The 22,087-nt window shown below is 44.2% G+C and overlaps 1 protein-coding gene across 1 annotated transcript in view; it reads left to right on the top strand.

Annotated features, from left to right (window-relative positions):
• The window catches only part of ppm1lb (protein phosphatase, Mg2+/Mn2+ dependent, 1Lb), a 33,286-nt gene that overhangs the window by 7,998 nt on the left and 3,201 nt on the right, over positions 1–22,087 (top strand). The window contains exons 2-3 of the mRNA XM_040182487.2: positions 16,082–16,298; positions 21,403–21,564. Of these exons, the coding sequence (XP_040038421.2) occupies positions 16,082–16,298; positions 21,403–21,564 (379 nt within the window). The remainder of the gene's footprint in view (positions 1–16,081; positions 16,299–21,402; positions 21,565–22,087) is intronic.

The following is a 22,087-nucleotide window of genomic DNA, read 5'->3' on the forward strand; positions in this document are numbered from 1 at the left end:
GGTAAGAGCAATGATACAAGTCATCTTCTAGACTGGATCAAACTAATTTAAAATTCCAATCTGGATCTATCCAACTTTTTGTTCTTAATCCTGATCCATGTCAACAGAGGCTAAAGGTCACAACTAGCAAGCCGAGTGTAAAGCCCTCACATCGCCTATTCCTGACTGGGACGTGGCGACGTACTGGCTGCTGGAGCTTATTGTGTGAGGCCTCCGTCGGTAGCGTTGGCGTCATTCAGAAAATCAGAGATGGGTTGTTCTCATCCTCTGACCCCAGTGATATAACTCTGCTCTGGCACACGTTGGTATTTGCTGAGATGAACATCTTTTGTTCAGTGGAAGAGTTTAGAATTCTTATTGTGCCGTTTCCCAATTCATACCAGTGGTGAATGCTTGCATGAAAATAAAACGTTTTTTAATATACTGATAATACAGATAATATGCATAAGTTAATAGCATTCATCTTACTGAGAAGTAAAGACAACATAGGAAAACGTTCTGGCCATCATAACATTAAAATCACATTTGTCAGAATATCAACCACTTTTGCAAATCCAGTTCATCCAAGTAGATTTTTTCTTTGGCTTTAAACACTGTTGTTATTAAGTTGTTGATTTTATGTGCACAGATATTTTATCTGGGGAGGACAGTTGATTGGTTTATTGGGTTTTATTGTGTTTATTTTATTGTACAACACACAACCTTTTGTGTTAATTTAAACTGTGCTTTATGAATAAAATGGATTGGATTGGATCTCCTTTGCAATGAGCCAAATGGCATTTTATCTGACACTAAGCCAATAAAAATGTAAAACAATGGATGCTGCATAATAAATATCCATCTTAGTTTCCTGACAAGCAATTTATTTAGTGCAGCGCTGTTTTTTGAACTATTGTATAGGTACAATTTCTTTAGTGAATTCAGTTTCTATTTAAAGTATAGGCTGCGCGGCGGTAAGTTAGACCCTGTGTGGCGGTGTCATTTAAAGGAGCTTTGAGAGTGACTGTTCTCGCGGATGGGCAAAGTTTAGAGGCAAATAAGCAGGGTGGGTAATTGATTAACGCGGTGCAGAGGAAGCTTACGGGGATGTGCGCTACCGCTAACGGCTCCAGGCCCTCGGGATGCCTGCTCTCTTCCTCAGCGCCTCTCTAAGCCCGGGCTAAAAGGAGTAGAAGAGACAGCGGGGCAGATTAGATTTACACTAATCCCACAGGGGAGATTGGGACTATAAACTCTCTCCGTGGATTAATCCCCGCCCCATCCAACTCCCACTTGTCTGTACTCATTTATTTCCTCAATAAAACCCTCTTTGCTGGATGTGTCAATATATTTTATATTTCCCTCTTCTAGTGCATCCATATCCAGTAGCTGTACACATTTGATATTCTGTGAGGGGGAAGTCTGTATGTTTCCCTCTTCCAACGTTGGTTTCATGGTGCTTATCAAGCCGCAGAGCTGGCAGCTATTCTTACAGCTGCTCAGAGGAGGAGAGATGCTTCATTGAGGGTGAGAAGAGACGAAAACGATGGCATGGATGATAAGTGCCATCATTTAGGTCAGGAAGGAGAAGGGGGGGGAGGGTGTTGCAAATTGCTACAGGCTTACAGAAGTAATGAAGACAGGAGAAGAATGGGCTTAAAGTTGTTGTTAGGAAGTGTAGGGAAGAAGAAGGGGATAAAAACATGTGATCTCCTCCCCAATAGTCGCAGCATTTTCCAGGCTTGCGGCGCAACTCGTGTTAGACAGACTTAACTGTAACGGAGTTGGATTGTGTCCGAAATCCCAGCGGATTCGACTTCATCTTCATCTTTTGATCAAAAGTCTGACGGACTAAAGGCCACGGCACCATGGGGCGGTGCCTCTCCCCAAAAAGCACGACACACCCTTCCACTCTTTTCTTCTGTTTTTTCTGTCTTCTCTCTCACACTTGCTCTCGGTTTCTGTTGACCTTTTCCCTGCAGCAGTGTCTGCTATGTCTGTTTTCTCTCTCCTACCTCTTCATCCGCTCTGTTTCTCTCCGCCTTGCCTACTTATCTCTTCTCTCCTTTCCCTCCTTCCGGTCCTCCTCCTGATGGCTTTTTTTCCTCAGAAATCCAAATCTATCGTTCTGTGTCCAGCTTGATATTATCAAGGGGGCTGCAATCGGAGATGTGTGTGTGTGAACATTGGACACACACACATCCTTTTGACATGGCTATTGAATTCATTGATTGAAATCATTTACTGTTCCTGATGGGGTAAAATGTTAAGAGTAAGCCTACTTTTAGTATTCAGTGCTACAGATATTTGCCTTTTTACCCGATGGGTCTTGATTCTGGGCCTTTTCCTAGAATGAGAAGTATTTTCAGTGTACCCCATTCCTCTTCTCCATGTCTTCTTTGACCTTTTGCTCCACTACCTCGCTATATTCCCTCGACCCCACCCCCAACCCCATCCCTTCTCCTTTTCTACCTCTGTCTCCCCCACCCTCCTCACCCCGTATACCGCAGAGTCACCTTATCTCTCTGCAGTCTGACTAATTTATCACTGGTCTGAAATATTAAAGAGCCTGCTGCCGCCGGTGCTGATGGGAGTCCACGACTTTCACTTATAACATACACGTGCAAACGCACAAACACACACAAAATAGTGTCTTCTGAAGATGGCTCATGCTCTGCAGAACTTGCACAAACGATTTGTCGTCCCCTGGCTCCTACAGACGGATCAGTCTGCTCCCCTAGGACCCCGTGGAAGCCTGAAGACTGTTGACACGTCCTCTTGCTGCACATCGTATGATTTTATTTTTAGAATTACATGGTATCGTAAGATATAACAGTCTTGAATGAATACCAGTTTTTTCCCCTACTATTATGACTTCATGTTCACTCAATTTTTCAGTTGAGTGAACACACAATCACTACGCGTTGTGGATTAAGCAGCCATGCAATATTACACTTACCGGAAGAAATCAAAGATGACGTTGCATCTCCCATTCAGCGTACACATTCCGTTCCTGCAGTTGTTAAACTCTGCGCCACGTTACAATTATTGGCATCAGGATCATTTCAAACAGTCATAGCATCAGCAGCGGGAACATGGCAGTCTGCAGTCAGCCGTGTCACCGCACAAGTAACGCTTTGCTACAGCGCACTAGTCAATACAAACATTTCCCCACCACTGATGCCGAAAAAACTGCATTTCTGTTTTTGCTGTTTTGACTTTGGCTGATCCCTGACGGAAAGCGTGAAGGAGGTCTGTTCACTTGCGTGTATGAATGTGCGGTAAAATGGGCAAAGAAAGGGGGTGATTACCTGATGAGCTGCAAGTGTTTACTGCAGGTTTTAACAGCGAGCGCCATCTGCGCGTTTTACGTGGCGCTGAGAACGCAACGTTTCCAATTGGTACGTACATGAGGCCCTCCGTTCAATGAGGAGCAGGTCTCCCATTAGGTTGGGAATCCTGCACAACTTTAAAAACAGAGGACTTAAAAACGGGCTGCAGCAAAGGCTGAGATCCTACTTCTATTCTTAGCAGCCCGTCCCTTTGGGGGGGGGGGGGGGCAGTGTGGTCTGTGGGTGAGCAGGCCAAAGCCGAGTGGGTCAGCTGCTCCATGATGGTGCGACACCTGCTGTGGAAACTGGGCTGACGCCCGTCGCCCGGGTGGCTCTGCCTCTCGGTCACCAACGGGCGGCAACAACAAATGTACAATCTGTCAAGCAAAGCAAAAGTGAACAAAAATGATTTAGAAGCATTTGTTTAATCCGAAAAAGAATTCCCTAGGCGGGCCATGTTATTCAGAATTTAAGTGTCTAGTCAATTCATCAGCTGGACTGTACCGAAAGCAGAGTTGTTGGACGCGTTCCACATAAAGCTTGTGAACGTGGCCGGCGCAGAGGCCCGCGGTGTACTTCTGAGCCTTAATGGGCAGCCTTCGGAATTGTTTTGGAAAGCGGGCGCTGAGTTCAGTCTTTGGCTACACATCCTGTCCTCATTATGTTGAATGGGAACTTGGCTGTGCCGAAGACTTGAACCATCACGGAGGAGCGTGTGTCATCCTCACCGCCCCGTCGTCCGTCTTTATACGGTTTACCACTTTCGGCGCTTTGACCCGAAGGAGTAACTTGGGCATAAAACAGGAACTTAAGCCACAATGTATCAAGGAGCCAAATGCGTTTTGTTTTGCTTCCTGACAGTAACCGATTTTGTTCCAGGCTGTTCCTTGTAGGTTGAAGATTAATGCGAGAGGACACGCTGATCCTCGATCAGATATTCATTTTTCAGACCTATATTACACAGCCAGTGTGGGAATGAACGAGCCTGTCAAACCAACTGATATTATGCATGACGCACCTCTGCTGTTGTCCTTGTAGCTGGCATACTCGCGTGACGCAAAAAGCCTCTTGTTTCAGTCCTGCTCGGCTGTTTTGTTCGTGTATTCATAGTTCATGCAAAGGATTGTCCCCACACGCACTCTACACTCCCTCTCGTATCTGTTGAATCTAATCAATGCTCTGATTGATGGCGACCCCACAGACACACACTCACAAAAGCCTGCATTTTTGTCGGCAAGCCTTATTGAAACAGCGCAGTAGATGAGTATTGATTTTTATGAATGTCGGTATATATTTATCAGTGCAGTTGGGTTTTGCATGACGCACCCCAAACAGGCTCTGCATTGATCGCTGTATTTCTTTCCTCTCTCTAAGGAATTGGAACGCGTATCGGTTGAGCTGCTAGATGCCCAGGAAAGACAAATCTTTAGCCTTGCCTATCACTAAATCCTCAGGTGGACACATGTTAGGATTAGTATTGGACAGCCTTGTGATAAAGTGTGTGTGTGTGTGTGTGTGTGTGTGTGTGTGTGTGTGTGTGTGTGTGTGTGTGTGTGTGTGTGTGTGTGTGTGTGTGTGTGTGTGACAGAGGAAGAGGCGTGGCTGACATTTACTTAGCTATTCTCCTTTCGGCTTTTTGTGCCCCGCATTCAAAAGAGGGAAAGAAAACACCCACTTGCTTCCTGAAACCTTTGCCTGCTATCCTCGAAACTCTGCATCCGTCACCATGTTACGTGTGTGTGTCTGTGTGCGTGCGTGTGCACATGTCGAGAAATGCCATGATACGGTGCTTGTATTTGTGACTTTCTACAGCCAGGAAGTAAGTCGTGAGCTGGTGTAGGGGGTAACGTAGAGGTTTCGGATGGCGGTGGTAATCCAGATGACACCCGCAGAGTGGGGCGCTATTAAAAATGAAAAGTCATGAATTTATTTACACTTGCATCCCCTCCAAAACAAATAAGCAGAAATCCAGGCGCCGCATTGTTCCTTATTTACGGGTGCCCCAATTACGGGCCCGCTGCCGCCTGCTGCTGCTCAACATGCTGTTGAATGTGAATATGGAAATTAGGTGCATGAGCATGTGAAATATGGTCCACTCTCCTCGCACCGTATGCCCATCGTTGGGTTACTTTTCATGTGTGAAATGTTGCTCGAGTGAAAGAGTCGTTGTGCCAATGAAGCCAGCTGCATGGAGACGGAGGAGCGCTGGTGAATGGACGGACACAGGAAGGGATGGATGGAGTCCAGGAAGCTGTCGACTCCCTTGGCAGAGTCCGCCGCGATGTGCCTGCGGCGGCGAGAGCCTCCCAGAATGTCAACGACTGTGAGGACCCAATGTGCGTTTCAATAATCATCAGGTGTCCCGTCTTGATGACGGCGATACGGATAATGATTTTACCGGTAACCAATTTATTGTTCGTCTTTGCTGTGTTATACATTAAAGGAACTCATGACGTAACAGTGTGCTTCTGTGTGTTCTCCAACAGCAGTTTGTCTTTTGCACATAGTGAAGGTATTGTGTTGGGATAACACACGCAGAGGTGGTCATCTGTCAAAACTTGGTTAGCCTTCTTCTCGATTAGATAAACAATGGAAATGATCTAGTCAGTTGTTCCTTTTTAATCTCTAAATCTTTCTTCTGTACTCTAACTGGAACCGCAAGCGTTGTACTCACACTCATTCATATTTGTTTTACTTTCATTTTCTTGTGCCTTCTGCTGCCTCTTCTGTCTTGATGAGAGCAGAGGATGTATCGCGACGGGAGGAAGAGGAGCAGTGAGAAAGGGATTTAAGTTCAGAATGTGCTTCACGAAGGTCCCACGCATGATCACCCCCTTCAATTAAAGCTGAAAGAAGGTGAGGCAGGAAAGAACAAGGACAAGTTTCCACCGAGAACGACGGATACACGACTCACTCTGTTGATGTGCATTATGCTTGCAGTGAAGTGGAGATCAGTGTAAAATGCTATTTCAGATCAGAGGAGCCTTGCGAGGCGCTGTGTGTGTGTGTGTGTGTGTGTGTGTGTGTGTGTGTGTGTGTGTGTGTGTGTGTGTGTGTGTGTGTGGGGGAGAGAGCGTGCGAGACGAAGCGCAGGAGCAATGAGCCGTGAAGACGCAGGAGAGAAAGTCGGTGAGCGGAGATGACGAATGCACAACGACAGAGGTCTCGCCACCTTAATAGCGTCCCGCCCACAGAAGATGTGGGAGATTCCTAAGTGCAATAATGGTAAATCTTTGTGGTGAAATGTAGCTTAGAAATTAGTTACGGAGTTCTTCATTGATTGATTTAAGCTAATTTAGTCTTTAGTGGCTGGAGAAGGTTGTCTGAGGACTGTCTGATACCCGGCGTGCACGGGCTTCAGTCTCCTCTGTGACGCTGCTCAGACATAAAGAGGCATTCAGACGGGTGAGATTAATCTGCCAGGAGATCCGCTGCTCCAATTAATCAGCCAGGAAATGATTGAATGAGTCTTCAATCACAGCAAGGAAGAGACTAAGATGCATTTCTTCTTAGGTGTGTGTGTGTGTGTGTGTGTGTGTGATAGCGTGCATAGAACTACAGACCCCCACTGACGAGGTCCATTAGCTGATGGTGAAACACGCCGCTGTGGCAGCTCTCAACAGTTCAGTGTTGACTTAATGTATGTGGAAGGTTGGTGTTGTTGAGGAATGCTTCTCCATTGTGTGTGTGTGAGAAGAGAGGGGGCCGGTGAAGCTTCACTGACTAGTGAATGAATATTCATGGGGTTGATATATCAGTGTCTGCCAGAGAAAGCATGCCTCTAGATCACAGAAATACAAATAAGAACACTTGCCAAGTGTGTGTGTGTGTGTGGGCGCAAAGGGATATTATAGGTCCCTGTGTGTGTGTGCGTGTGCGTGTGCGTGTGTGTGTGTGTGTGTGTGTGTGAGATGGAGAGGCGTAGCTGACATTTACTTAGCTCTTCTTCTCCTTTAGGCCTTTTGTGCCCCACAATCAAAAGAGGAGGAGGCGGAAGACCCCTTTTGCTTTGCGAAACCTTTTTCCTGCTGTCCTCTAAACTCCGCGTCCGTCATCATGTTGCATCCTACGTTTTGTTTGGATGTTTGTGTGACAGTAAAGTGAGATGAGACTGAAATATCACTGTAATTTAAAAAACAATGCAGTTACATCAGAGCAGATGTACAATTTATCTGTTCAATTACCAGAAAACGTCTGATATTGTCATACATATCAGAATTGAGATATGAAAATGACCTTTCAGTATTTCTTTGCCACATCGCCAAGCCCTATTACATTATACATCATCAGTGAGATCATGTTCATTTTGTTCAAATCTGTCCTTGTCAAGTCTTTAAAAATTATTCAGATTTACATTTTCTCTTTTTTTATGACATTTTCTTGAGGATAACTTACTTCATACAACTTTAGGATATGAATATATAAGCATTATGTGATCTCCCTATACCCTTTCAGTGACAATATATATATTAGTTTGACTATATACTTTACGTATTGTATGGAATGACTGAATAAAACACAACCACTACTACGACATGTACATAAAAAAATGTAATGGTCACTCTAAACTGCAAAAAGATCCTTAATGGAAGACACGGTGGCCAAATGTACACTTCTCATTCTTTGGGGAAAATGAGTTGAACTGAAGCCACCAAAAGGATTCAACAGTCTCTGTTACACAGAACAAGTGGGCATCGACTAAACAGTTTAAAATATCTGCACCGCATCTTAGTACAATCTGTCTAGGAAACCATAAAGGGGAATTTTGTACAAAAAGAGAATTTTGTTTGAATAATTAGAATTGCAGGAGTCTCATGATGACTTTGGGGTACATTTTTGCTCACAGCGGAAGCAGACATTATGTTCCTTGTTCCCCACAACTTCCACCGAAATTAGATTATGAAGGGATGTTATGACAACCAGCATGTGCAGGAGGAATGATGGCGGCTATATGATAGATGGCGAAATGGTACTTCCTCTTGGACAGATCCATCAATATTCCTAATCAAGAATTATGAGCTTCACTTGAAAGGAACTCATTTCAAAAGACACTAAAAGATTGAAGCAAAGCTGGAAAACAGCTGAAAAACATAAAACTTCATCAAAAGACGGCCTTTTAACTTTGCATGTAAAAAGTATTGCTGCTGATTAGTGAAATATAAATCAACTCCCCCAGGTTCTTCCTTTTTTCAGGGGCGAAAGGAAGACTGATGGCAAGAAAACGTCAGCCGTTTAGTCCGCACGTTGTGCACGTTGGGCTGTGAGTATAAATAGACCAGAGGTTGGTGTTTTGGGTCTGAAGGATAAGTGGAATTCTAATAGGAGCCATAGGACAAGCCTATGGAGACACCAAGCATCTGTAGTTGATTAGTGTCTTAATCCCGTTCTCTTCTCTACCCGTAGCTTTTGTTCTGCGCCTTTCACTATTGGATTCAAAACTTGTTTTCATGGGAATTTTTATTTTCAGATCATTTAAATTGGAGACGAGCCGTCTGGGCGGCCTCCACCAGTCGCTCAGGGACCCGCGTTCCACACAGAGCGAGGTCCACTCTGGCGGGAAAGATTTGTGTGCAGACTTTGGGATCCCTTTTACTTAATGGCTTAGAAGAATTGCTTGTACCGTCAAATCCCATTTCACAATGTTATTTTATTAATGATTCATTTCAGTGACAAAACCGAAGGTTTATTAAAAGCGCTTTATGCAAAAGTGGTCGACAAAGGTGAACCCAGCCGATGTGGCCGTGAGAGACCTTTCACTTCTCTCTTCCAAAAGGATTATCATTATTATAACAGCCATTAAAAATGCATTTGGTGGACCTCTACTTAAATAGCGCTGCCTCTGTCCTCCGCACAAGAACAACCGTGAGCTTTGGGATATCTGAGAGGTGCTTAACCAAACCCTCCGGGTCCGGAACACAAGCAGTCATCGTTCTTACAACAGGTCTTTTATAAAAACATTCTTTTAAATGCAATTGTGCAATAATTTAGTCTAGCTGCTGTCATAATTCTATGAACATTGAACTTTTGTTTTTTAGCTACGACCTGCTTTTCCCCAGACCGAATCAATTTACCGTCTACATGGAAATGTGAGTCCACGTAGATGATTTCTACAGATTGCCGCTATTATAGTTTTTAAATCATCAGTTGTTTGCTGTAACTGACTGATTTTCAATATGAGCACATCTGCTGATTTTTAACTTATTTTCATTTCATTTTCATTTATGTTTCCATATTGTTTGTTTAGTAGTGACAGCAGTTAAAAACCTGAAAGTATCGGAAATGAGACAAACCGGTTTACGGTTAAGGACTTTCTATAAATATAATAGAAAAATGGGTTTTAAAGTACGACTAGTTGAATAATCCTTTCAGTTCTATGCTGACGAATGAACTAATGGCGCATAATATGATCGGGGTGATGTCCTGATTTTGTTTCGTGAATAAGACGTCGTTCTTGCAACATAATGCCTTGTCTTGCACTGAAAACAATTGATACGTTTCACCTCCCTGAAAACAAAGGCCCATCTATGCAGGAAATGTTGACTCCCCAACTTGGTAACATTGCTCCATTTGTTTGTGCAGACAACAACCCCCCCCCCCCTTCTTTTCAGCCATTATGATCAGTCTGTTTCCCAAAGAGATTTGAAAGAGTAGACTCGTGGGAAATCATCTTTGCTCTGTAATGCAGTAGCAATGTGTGTTATTTATTCCGAATCATCCTTTGCTTTCTTACAGCTGAAGTGAAGACCGGATTTTTATGAGTTTTTGTTTGGTAGTTCTTGGTAATAATAGAGTGTAGGATGACTAAGTATCCAAACCATTGCCTCCGCCGAGCTCACAACACAAAAGCACGACTCGACTCGCTCACAGGAACGTCATGTTGTAGCATGTGGACCCCTTCAGCGCGGCTCAAGTGTTGCTTGAAACGGAGAGGAACAAATGAGCGATCAGTTTGAGAAAAAGTGACCTTGTCAATGTTTTTCTGTCTGTTATCCAGAGACTACGCCCTAACCTTTGTGCAAGATACCTTCTGTGAATAAATACCGTGTTGGTCTTTTAACTTGGAGACCCGTTCTTTTTCCCTCCTAATTTTTCTCCTCATTTCATCTTTTTTGCTTCTGTCATGTCCCCCCCCCACCACTGCTCCCCCACTGTGGTGTTTATGGCCCGGGCCAGTTGGTGTTATTCTAATTGCCCACCCCTTCGCTCTGCATGACAGGCATGTGAGGTGTGGAGCACCTGGGCCAAATAAAAAAAACGGTTTCTGTCCATCTGCCTGCGACACACACATGAATATTGAGCCACAACACCAGACTGTCTCTCCTGCAGCACTGCTACTACTCTGTGTAGCTTATTGCTCAAGACATTACAGGGATAATGTTTCATGACTATCACTACATTCATTTCCTGGTTGAGAAATATCCGCTGACGTTTGAGTTGAAGTTGAGATGGTTCGTGTTCTGTGCTTCCATGCTGGGGATGCGGTGCAGTGTGAGCATCTCCATATTTTACTTTTGCTGCGTAAATAGCAGCCATTCTTTCGCTGCCGTGCGAATACAAAGTTACATCATTCGTAGTCCGTGGCAACTGGTAGCCAGGCAAAAGAACTGTCCAATTGTATTTAAATAAATGTTATGGGCAACTTTGTAATCATCCACTAACTTGAACACAAACTGAAAAGCTTATAAGTGGACCTTATGTTAAGAAGGTGTCTTCACTATAGTTTGTATTTTCCTCCATATCAATGTCCGGAAAGTAATGGTGCATAAATATACCGAACGTATTTCACGTCGATCTCTTTAAGGTATCCTTATCACAAATGTGTGTATTGAAATAATGATCAGCTAGTGTTACTCTGACGTCGATATCGTTTGGTCAGGCTGTAGTACAAGCAGCTCAAATCCCTTCATGCTGCAGCGGTAATATGAATCATGTCCTGCACCACCGAGCCTCCGTAATGTTTCTTAGCCTCCTCTAAGAACTACACATCAGTCTATTATTGAGTCCATGTCCGGTCCGTAGACACTGACAAAGTGCTCTTGCTCTGAGGCCGGGTTGCAGGAAGCCGCGGATCAGCCAGACGGCCTCTTTCTAACGGACCTTTTTTAAGGTTGAATAGGAGTTTTCACCTCCTCTATTGGACCTGCGGCTGAGACAGAAAGGACGCAGCGTGAGGGGAAGTGTAGAGGCCCGACTGATTGCTTCGGGTCTGCTGACCGACCGTCTGAATGCGTCTCAATCCGTCTGAATAATCAGCTCTGTTGTACCAATCTTCCGCCTATGAGTGGAGAGTGGATACGTCTCTGTTTGTGTGTCTCGAGTGTGTACCTGTGTGATAAGGGCATCTACTTTGTCCGACAGAATGTCCAACCACCAGAGGTCTGTCGTCCACGTGGAGGTCGTTGCAAAGGACTTTGGCTGAAGCGTCTGCTGCGGTGGGACGGGTATAAAGTCCATTGTCTCAGCGGCACGCCTCTCGTTCTTCCACCGTGTGAGAGGGAAAACGATAGTTCATGTCAATCGTTCCCCCTCTCCCTCCGAAGGATGGAGGCACTGAAGCATTTCCCGGCACTTTTAATGGACTTCTCTTCAATTTTACAGAGCTGATCCACTTTTCATGGCCCTGCTTTTCGCTTCTGAAATGCTTGTTCACTTTACAGAAGCCATTAATGTCCTCTTTAGGCTGAAAGCCAGAAACCGCCGTGTTGGCCATTACACATACGCCTCTGAAACATGAATGTGGCTCTCAGAGAGGTTTGTTTTTGAATGGTTCTTAAGCTAATGTAGTGACGTGCGCTTGTGTGTCTTGGCATCTGAAGGAGCTTTGAGGTTCACAGCACCACCACCACCACCACCATCGCTCCACTGCAGCCCCCCACCCCTGAGCCCTTCTGCGCTCAGAATGTTTGTTGTGGTTTGAGGGGAGGTTTAAGCTGGGAAAGTGAAATAGTTTTGGGATGCCTGGGTGAAATCTGCTTTTGGGTGCACGGGGTGTTCCCAAGGCCACGCAAACACTTCCAATCTGGCTCCAGGCGAACACCACACACAAAGCAAAATATTGACCCTCAATACTCCTTTTCTTTATAAAAAAACAAGTCTATAATGATTTTATCTCAGCTTGGAGAAAGAAAATCTTTACTCGTGGTTAAGATAATTTCACAGAAGATGTCGGCATAAACACTGTGAAAGAAACCTATTGACCAAACATTCTCCCCTCAGGATCTATTATGTAGCTGCTCCGAGGCTTTCAAAAGGATGAAAATATCTTCCTCGGCAGCTGGAGTTGTTATCACAGAATTACAAATGCTCTCAAACTACATTGTCTGTCATTTGTGTTGAAGTTGAGCTCTGAAATTGGCTATTAAATGGGCCATGTTTCCAATGGCAAGAATTCATTTGAATTCTCAACCTTTTCCAAATAAGTGTGTTGACGTTTACTGGAGCAAAGAGTATTTTTTTTGCCCGCTTCACATTCCTCTAAGTACAATGAGAGGGCTTCTATGTATGTAACAGTGACGACATTGTACCAACAAACACACACACTCCACTCAAACCGTGTACTTGCCAAAGCCCTGACGCATACGAGTCGCGGGTGCGACATGATTAAATTAGGGCTCTGTGGACTGAGCTCTGCAATGTCATCCTGAGAAGGGACATACCACACCTCTGCAGTTAGCCCCATTTCAATGTCAGCATGATCTTTTTCTGTCCTTGAGAATTTACCGTAAAGACAAATGGTATCCCTCCTGTCCATAGGTCTGGGTGCTCAGTGAATAGACATTATTGCAAATGTAGTGTGGTTATAATCAAAACAACAATGAAACCTGAAACCACACTCCCTTATTCTATGATCTGGTATCCATTGCTTTCTCTGTATTTCACAGCTTTGATGGGTTTTTTTTTGTCATTCGTGGCTTTCTTCTCTCCTTTTGTCATTCTTTAACGATGCGTCTGAGTGACGCTAAATCATAGTTTCTACTCTCCTCCTTGGTCTCTCTCCGCTCTGCTGGCTCTTTCTTCCACACCTGCTGGATATGTCTGAGAGACTACTCAAAATGATCTTTCTACTTTGGTGATGAAACTCATTGCTCTCGTCTCCCTCGTTGCTGCTGTGCCTGATGTGATTGATGGAAGTGTTTAAATGAGTATTTCTGTAAGGTTGTCGATCTGAGTGGCTCACAGTGAGCTGGGGTTTTTTTGATAATATGAGAATATGTTTAAGTAAATTATCAATCAAAACCATTAACATTATGTTAGTTTAATTTTCTTTAGAGTTAGTCAAGTAAAATATGAATTGATTATTGATTGACTCTCTTTTTTAAACTTAAAAAGAAAAACTTTATGTTAACGCTCTGGAGCGCAACACTTAAACAGCCCTCAGACGAAAGCTACCTACTATCTATCTGGTGGAGCCGCCGCCGCTGCTTTGCGTGGCAAACAGCCAGTTGAGGTGGTTTGGTCATCTGGTGTAGATGCCACCTGAGAGCCTCCCCCGGGGCGGTGTTCCAGGCACGACCAGCTGGGAAGAGGCCTCGGGGAAGACCGAGGACCAGGTGGGGAGATCGTATCTCTGCTCTGGCCAGGGGAACGCCTTGGGACCCCCTGATGTCAGAGCTGTTGGATGTGGCCTTGAAAGTGGAGGTTTGGGGTCCCGTGCTGGAGCTGCCGCCCCCGCGGAACCGACCCAGGATAAGTGGTTGAAGATGAGATAAGACGAGTATGCACGATCAGGCAATTTACTTTACCAGCTGTTGGTCTCCCGCAATTTTGCTTTGCAAATGCATTCCACACATTTCTCTGACCTCAAGGCGGGGAAATGTGTTTTGGTGACTAACACCGAATGTAGATAAAATCTTTTTTTCTTTAGTCTGTCTTTCAACCTACTTTCACATTTTTTTTCTTTCTCCCCTGCTGTCCATTGGAATGCACATCATTTGAGTTCTTAACATCTGCTCCCTCTAACTCTATCTGTCTCTTTTGGCAGCAATAGCCGTATTTTATTTGGGTTCAGCTCTCTCATCCAGTAGCTCATCCTGCGTTGTGCTCCTATGCCAACTCCTAATCTCATCACCCATTTGGTTCCCTACAATATTACTACGCATGATCCTTGCCATCTTGTCTTCATCCCCATCCATCCCTTCTAACCCTCACTCATCCACCCTTCCCTCTTTTCTTCCTCTAAGCCTAAGCCTGCAGGCGTTTGATATGTGGATCGGGTTAGCCAGCAGGTTAGATTGTCCGATAATGAAGACTTAGCCTCCCCTTCCCATTCTGTCAAGGCTGTCCGTGGCAGCTGCGACACACACGCAGTCACAAAGATTGATCACAGTCAAATGGTAGAGAGAAGTGTAGCTAGAGAAAGAGGTTTTGTGACCTCGGTGCATTGTGAAGGACTGACAGGCAGACAATCGAACTGCTCGGTAATTGGCACGGCTATAACCCAAGCAGACAAAAGTCTTCTTGTTTCACTATGACCTTCAAACTCGCTTTCTGCATGGTAGCCGCAGGATCAAGGTATGTCAACTGTGATTGTCTTTAGACAAGAAACGGTGTCAGAAATATCCATGGTGATTTTTGTTCTGAACATCACCACGGAAGCAGAAAGAACTGACTTGGGCAAATGGAAAATTGGAAGCGTTCGGATTTTATTGGAGGCGGCAGCGGAAGTGTGACGGAGCTTGCAGATGGAAAGCTTCAATGACACTGAAAGGAAATCGGAGAAGATGAGTTGTCTTCATGTGAAGAGCGAAAACGCAGAGGATGCAGGGTTATCTGGGTTCTTGAAAGTAATTTCCCAGAACAGAATGAGATATAGACGGGGAGAGAGAAAAAGAGATGGAGGTATGGATCGGAACAATGGCTAAATGGGGACAGTGTGTGAGCACTTGGGACCTCGGGTTCATCTATGGGCCTCTGTCATATGACCTCAATCATTATAATAAGCGGCAGGAGAAAAAAACCCATCTCTCTTTCCCGGTCTCAAATGGCTCCTTCTCTTTTCCCAATCCCCTGCATTTTAATAACTGCAGGCCAGTTAGACTTTCTGCAAACCAGGTAGGAAATCTGAGCTATTTAAATGCTGCACATCAGTGGCAAGTCGGCACAAAAATGATCTGACATTTGCACTTGGAACTTTTTGCCTTTTGTGACCTTGGACGGGCTTGTCTTCCCTGTTTGGCCCTGAGCCAGCGGAGGGAGGCATTATTTGCTTGGAAAGGCCGGTGGGGATGTGCATGAAAAGATTTAGATGGTGTCGTTCGTAGAGGAAAATGGGTAGAGGTGAGGATACGGTTTCTCAGGCTCAGCTCTATCGCACACAGCGGGCTGGAAGTGTGAGCTTGTGTGTGTTTTGTCAGCGATGCACCTAAATGGATGAATAAATAGCGCCGTTTGTGCCGTTCCATCAATGGCCACTATGTTAGAAAAAAATCATAATGTATCGATAATGCTTTGATGTATTTTAATGGAAGAATATCGTTTTAAACCTGTTCATTGACCGTAAAAATAAAAAAAGTAAAAGGCAATCGCAGACCTATCGGTCAATTTACAATTAAACCAAGATAACCGCAGAGAAGGCAGAGAATCTGTAGCCAGGAAATGCTTTGCAAACACTTGAAAAAAACATTTCAGTCATCAAAAATTTGAAATAATATACTGCTTGAACAAAAACCAGACTCATCAAAGCGGAGGTCCGAATATACTTGGAAACCCATCTGATAGCGTTTTCATCTGCAGCACCAGTAACTCTTCTTCCTGTCCCCCTCGGCTCTCAGGCTGCTGCTGACTTTGCCAAAGCCCACCTGCCCGAGGCGCTCCGCCAGCAGCTACTGACCTACGAACGGGAGAGAGAACGCGACAGAGAAAAAGACAAGGAGAAAGACGAAAAGAAGGAGAGGGGCGGCTTGTCCTATCCGTCCATCCTGCGGCAGCAGATCCTCACTTTGGACAGAGAAATGCTGGACAAGCTTTCTGCCACTTACAACGAAGCAGGTGTGTTTCTGTGTGTCTCTGTGTATGTCAGTTTTTTTTGCTGTACGGCACAGATGCGCCGATCCCCTCCAAACCCTAACACCACGGTTGCCTTAAATGTGTACGATAATTAGGGGACATTTTTGGTTTGTGTGGATTCTCCACTGGTCCATCTATTAGCAGTGACCTGAATGTTTGGATGCAGTTCATCAGCTGGAATGTGTGGCCAAATTAGAGGGCAGAGGCCACACACAGATGAAGTCCAGCCACAGGGGATGCTCATTACCGGGGACACAAAAACAAAAAGTGGCAGTTTAGAGTACAGCAATGTTTTTAAATGTGCCCTATAAAGCTGCACCCAGGCTATTACTTTCTAATCTACTGTTTCACTTGACTATTGTTGAATAGTGACTCTCAGCATCCCCAGGCTGTGCTTATTCAGCTGTTTAAATACAAGCTGATCTTCACAAGGCTTGTAGTAATTATCTGTGTAGAGAGACAGAGAGGGAAGGGTGACGCCCGAGAGTGAGAGTGATGGATATTAAGCGGTATGAGGAGGGTCAGGAGGAAAGAGGACATTTTGCTGGTAGGAGCTATATAGAGGGAGAAGAGAGGCCCGTGCAAGGGGCAAAAGGGTGGAGAGTGGACGACGGGAACAGTGTGTGAATAGATTATGACAAAGATAAAACAACCATATATAGTCATGAACTTTAATATAAGTCATTAACAGTAAGGTAGTTGCAAAAGATTAAGGAGTAGATGTGCCCTTTCGTCCATATCGGTTAATTTAACATCCATCCTAAAAGGAGGACACTGTTTTATTCTCCGGGAGAAATGTAATCAAAAATACAAGCAATTACATGCACTTACTGTAATGACGTGCTGCAACCTCGGAACAAAAGGAGACCAAGTGAAGAGGATTTGTTTTTTATAGAGTAACCAACGGCGGATGAATAGTTAGCGTTCCTGGTTTTAGCTTCAAATTTTTGCATATCACACCTTTTAGATGATAATAACAGCATTATACTTGCTAGGCTTAGTTTTGTCCATTTGGCCAATAATTTGGCTTTGTAACCAGACAACCTGCAGAGAGCTGTTTGGTGGGGGGGGGGGGGGGGGTCTTTGGTATGAAAGCATCATGAGATACCCTGATTTTTAAAGTGAAGAAATAGAATCCTAAGACCTGGGGGGTGACCGTTGATTATTACTAAACAGAAAAGGTCATGTGCTGCAGCATCTGCATCTATTCCCATCGGTGAAAGCTGTGCGCATTCCTTTCTCTGTATCTGATTCAACAATCTCATCATTTACGGTGCACGGCTCCCTGCTATCTGTTGCAATCAGGGCCTAAATTAAGCCGGCAGGGGGGCAAGAGAGGGAAAATGGAGTCTCACTCTCCATTCAGATCCTTGTCCCCAGGACAACAGCGTATCGGATTTATCGCCCCGCTCATTCGTCCCTCTTTTGTTTATCAGCCAACAGAAGCGATTGAAAGAAAGATCAGGAGGAAAGGAGCTTAGTCTATTGTGGAAACGGTCTGCGTGATGTGGTGTGGTATTCTGTTAGCAGTCACCTTTAATAGAGCAGTGCGGCGTGTCCCTCGGCACGCGTTTAAACCCCCGCAAGCCAGCAAGAGGGTCCAGTAGTGCGTTAGTCTGATCAGCAGTTCGTGTCACTGGCAGAAATACAGACCCAGAGGTTAAGATTGCAAGGGATTTGGGGGAAGGAAAAGCATGTGTATCATGTGTCCTCTACAAAAGAATACATTTATGTAATGTGGAAAAACACAAAATGTCTTTTTTTTACACCGCAGGAGTCTAACACACTTAAGTCACTTAATTATGAATGCATGTTTTATGAGAGAGCGGGTCCTCTTCACGTGTACAGCAGACCACACTGCACATACACACATTGCATCATAACACACTTTCCAGCTTCTCATGCAGCTGAAGGATTGATGAAATATAGTGAGGATCTATCATTATTGATGAAATAGGAAGAAACACAGTTATGAGTCTGTGTTGTACAACTGGAATAGAGATAAAGCAAAGTCTACTGCTCGTCGTCTGTGGACGTCATTAGTTTAGACCGCTTGCGGTTGTCTGACTCTCCCGCCGTGGTTTGCTCGCTCACAGTGCTGTGTGTTAAATAATGAGATCCATTTAGGCATTTGGAAAGCTGCTATGTTGAAACGGATAAAGGGTGTTGTAGAAAGCATTGAAAATAGATTCAACTGTATTTGGTTGATTTCAAACAATAATAAAGTGCCGTGACTGTATATTGGGTCCTGCTTTGCACAATAAGTTACGCAATGCTACAGCATTTGACACCACTGAACAAACTGTCACCTACAGATGTTAATGTACAGTATAGACCGATGTTAACTCGGATATCTGGCTTCTGATATACAACAACCAGTGTTTATCGCATGTGACTTTAACATTTATAATGCCTCAGTTTCCTGAACTAGACCTTTCTTTAAAGTGGTTCTTGCTCACTGCATTGCTGCAGTATTATTACATGTTTTGAATTATCTCTCACTAAACTGTCAGTACTCTGGTTGAATTGTGGGTAATTTCACACCAAGTTTTGACAATCTCTGGCTCTGCTGCAACAACTTTGATTGTTTTCCAAAACTGTCCAACAATGTTGCGAGAGTGAACCGCTTTTAACCCGCTTCCTGCTCCCCAGGGTTGCCATGACGTTTGTCCATAATAAGAAGCCTGTTAGATCACATGTTTTGTCCGGATATGACCAGAATGCCATGGAAGTCTATTATGTTTTAAAGAGTAACGCATTTGTATCATAAGCATGGTTGAAAATAACAAGAAACACTCTGGATGAATAGTTGGTTCGAATGTACTCAAGAACCCAAAGCGAAATATCTCACACATGGGCTTAAAACAGCTGAGGCTCGCACACATGCAACTAGTTATTTAGGATAGAAAGGAAAGAATGGAAAAGGAATAACACATCTGTGGTATTTGTTAAAAATGTGTTTTATTTTTGTTCATTGGGAGTTTTGCATGTGGGGACTTTGGGGGGAGGAACCGGGGGAAGGCAATGGGGGTTCGGGGGGGAAGAGAGTTGCAGGGTTTTTAGAAATAAACAGTTTTATTACAGTTACAGTTTTGAACAGTACTTACTCACGTCATGTGTATTAAAGAACACAACATCATCATAGAAAGCAGAGATTGTCAAAACTTGTCACGTGTAGTGACATATAGTATGGAAATTCTGAGTGCTGCACTAACTTTTATACAGCAGTTCAAAAAGCTTTTTTCAGTGCAAAATGTTAAAAATAGCATTTCTATAAATATTTACAGTCGAAACAGGTCAGACAGGATGGCTCTTTGGGGTATAATCTTGTTGGTGGAGCTTTTTAGAAAGGCTTTGGGACAATGAGCCGGGGTGAGCAGGGCAACTTCTCACCTAGATGCTCGACAGCTCCATTAAGGACATAAATCCATATTGTGGCGCATATTTTTTGCTAACTCTGAAAGAGTGAATCAGTGCAATGATACAAGTTAATGTCATTGGCCTGTTAAAGGTGTGCGTGTCCATTCAAGCATGGTAGCATTTTAATGGGGACTGCTGTACGCCTGCTTCGCATGGCTCTGCTAATTGGGGAAGTGTGTGCAGGCACGGCACCTCAGTCCATTATCTGTATTGCCATGGGAACCAGATAGGGATAATTAGCTGGACTGCATGGGACATTGCAATGGCAGCCCTGGGTACGTGCAGCAGGATTAGGGAGGAATTATGTAACTAAAAGAAATGGATTTTTCCACAACTGTGTTAAAGATTTAGTATGTAATTTAAAATTAAGTGGCATTAATATTCACTTCCTTCATCTGAGCCTCGCTACTAGCTGGTGCTCTTTCTCATAGTTATTTTCTGCTTCCTCCCCTTTTCTCCTGATTATCAATTTATTTATTTTCTCACTCAGATTTCTAAATGGGAGTAATCTCTCTTTTCGTTTTCCTCTCTTCTCTCCCCTTCTAGCTCTACACTCCAGCTCAAGTCTTGCACTTTATTTCATCCACACCCCCGTCCCACCCACCCCATATCTCATTTCTCACATGCGACTGCTCAAGGGTTGCACACAGTAACCGTGAACTGAGCGGGAAGACCATTCATGGGAGAAATGGATTTATTTCATTCAGCTTAACACCAACCGCCTAAGACATAAACTGTCCAAAAGTCAACATCACACGGACGTGTGGGAATTTAAAAGAATTGGGGAAGTCTCGAGTAAGTTAGTAGGTCATCCACATTCTTGCAATGGAATTTCAAGCAGCTTTGTGTGGGTCTTACCTTTCACATCCTGGTCTTTTTTTTTTTTTATCACACTCTCTCTCTGTCGGTCTGTCCGGGTGCCTGAGACCAGAAAGCCCACCACCCCCCCACCCACACCCCCTGCCCTGCTCCAACCACCTAGTTTGGCCTTTTTCTCTGTGTGAGCAGATGGCCAAACAGGCGGATCGGTTCTCTCGCTATAGGACTTTGGAGCTCACACAATAGGCCTCATATTCTGAGTCCAGACTCTGTTCTGCCCGACTGGGAAGCAAAACAAAGAGAGGAAGGAGGAGAAGAAATGAAAGATTTTCAGAGCGTGGCACTCGGAAAAGAAAGTTACTTCAAAGAGGTTTTTTTGCAATGTTTTCATGTGATTCATGTGTTTCACCGTGAGATGCAGGAGGGAACAAGGCCCACCGCTTTGGTCCAGAAAATCAGAGGATGAATCCCAATGACTTGGTGATCCCCATTCCTCAGGCACTATATTGAGGTTAAATGTATGTTATCAGTGAAATCTCACGTTATTAGATTGCTATTAGATTGACTGCCTTGAAATTATCTGCAAAATTGAGGAAATCAGCAGCAATCAGTTTACAGCTAATTACCAAGTTTTATCGTGCTAACATAACGCAGAATGTTAGTGTAGGCGTTATTAGCACGGTCAGGGGTCTAAGCGTCGCCCCACGGTGCTACTGGCCAAGAACATACGTTATTGTCTTGTTATTTTCTATATTAAAGTTTCTATAAACATCTAGTATATAATATCTAATTCTGATCTCATCCACCTCCTGCACATGCTCTCTATCTCCCTTTCTCCATCTTTCAGGTACCACGTGTCTGGTGGCCCTGCTGTCTGATAAGGAGTTGACTGTAGCCAACGTCGGCGACTCACGTGGAGTTCTGTGTGATAAAGACGGCAACGCTATTCCTCTTTCGCATGACCACAAACCTTACCAGCTCAAAGAACGCAAGAGGATCAAGAAAGCTGGTGAGAAATCGGCTACAGTCCAGGCCAGTAGATTGGTTTCACCTGATTCTGAGCAGCAGAACGAGGCTTTGGTTTCAAACTCCAGGGAACATCAAAACTCTGATTGTTTTCATGAAAGCGTAAAAACAAAAAAGTATTCTTATGATCAAAGCTAAGCACCATTATCCCCTTTTCCACATCTTGTGTGTCTGTGCTCCGGCTGACATCAAACCCTAGAGACTGATAACACAATCCCCTTCAAAAGCACCACGTTATCAAATGCAGCCAGACAGTGCACAGCATTAAAGGTGTATTTGAAGTCATAAATCTCCCTCCCACCCTTTCTGCATTCTCCCGCTGCTGGGTTTGATGGTAGCTTGCCAGATTAGTCTGTGGTTCCCTGTCAGGAAGGCCCACCATCTCCATCTAAAGGTCTGATTTGGTACTAAAGAGACTCACAGGTTTAGTTTGCGTTACGTTGCTGTCTACTTACTTTTGCAACATGCTTGCAATTGTGATACTGCAGCTGATTTCCTACTGTTTT

This window comes from Gasterosteus aculeatus, chromosome 1, assembly GCF_964276395.1.
Source record: "Gasterosteus aculeatus chromosome 1, fGasAcu3.hap1.1, whole genome shotgun sequence".
Lineage (NCBI taxonomy): Eukaryota > Metazoa > Chordata > Actinopteri > Perciformes > Gasterosteidae > Gasterosteus > Gasterosteus aculeatus.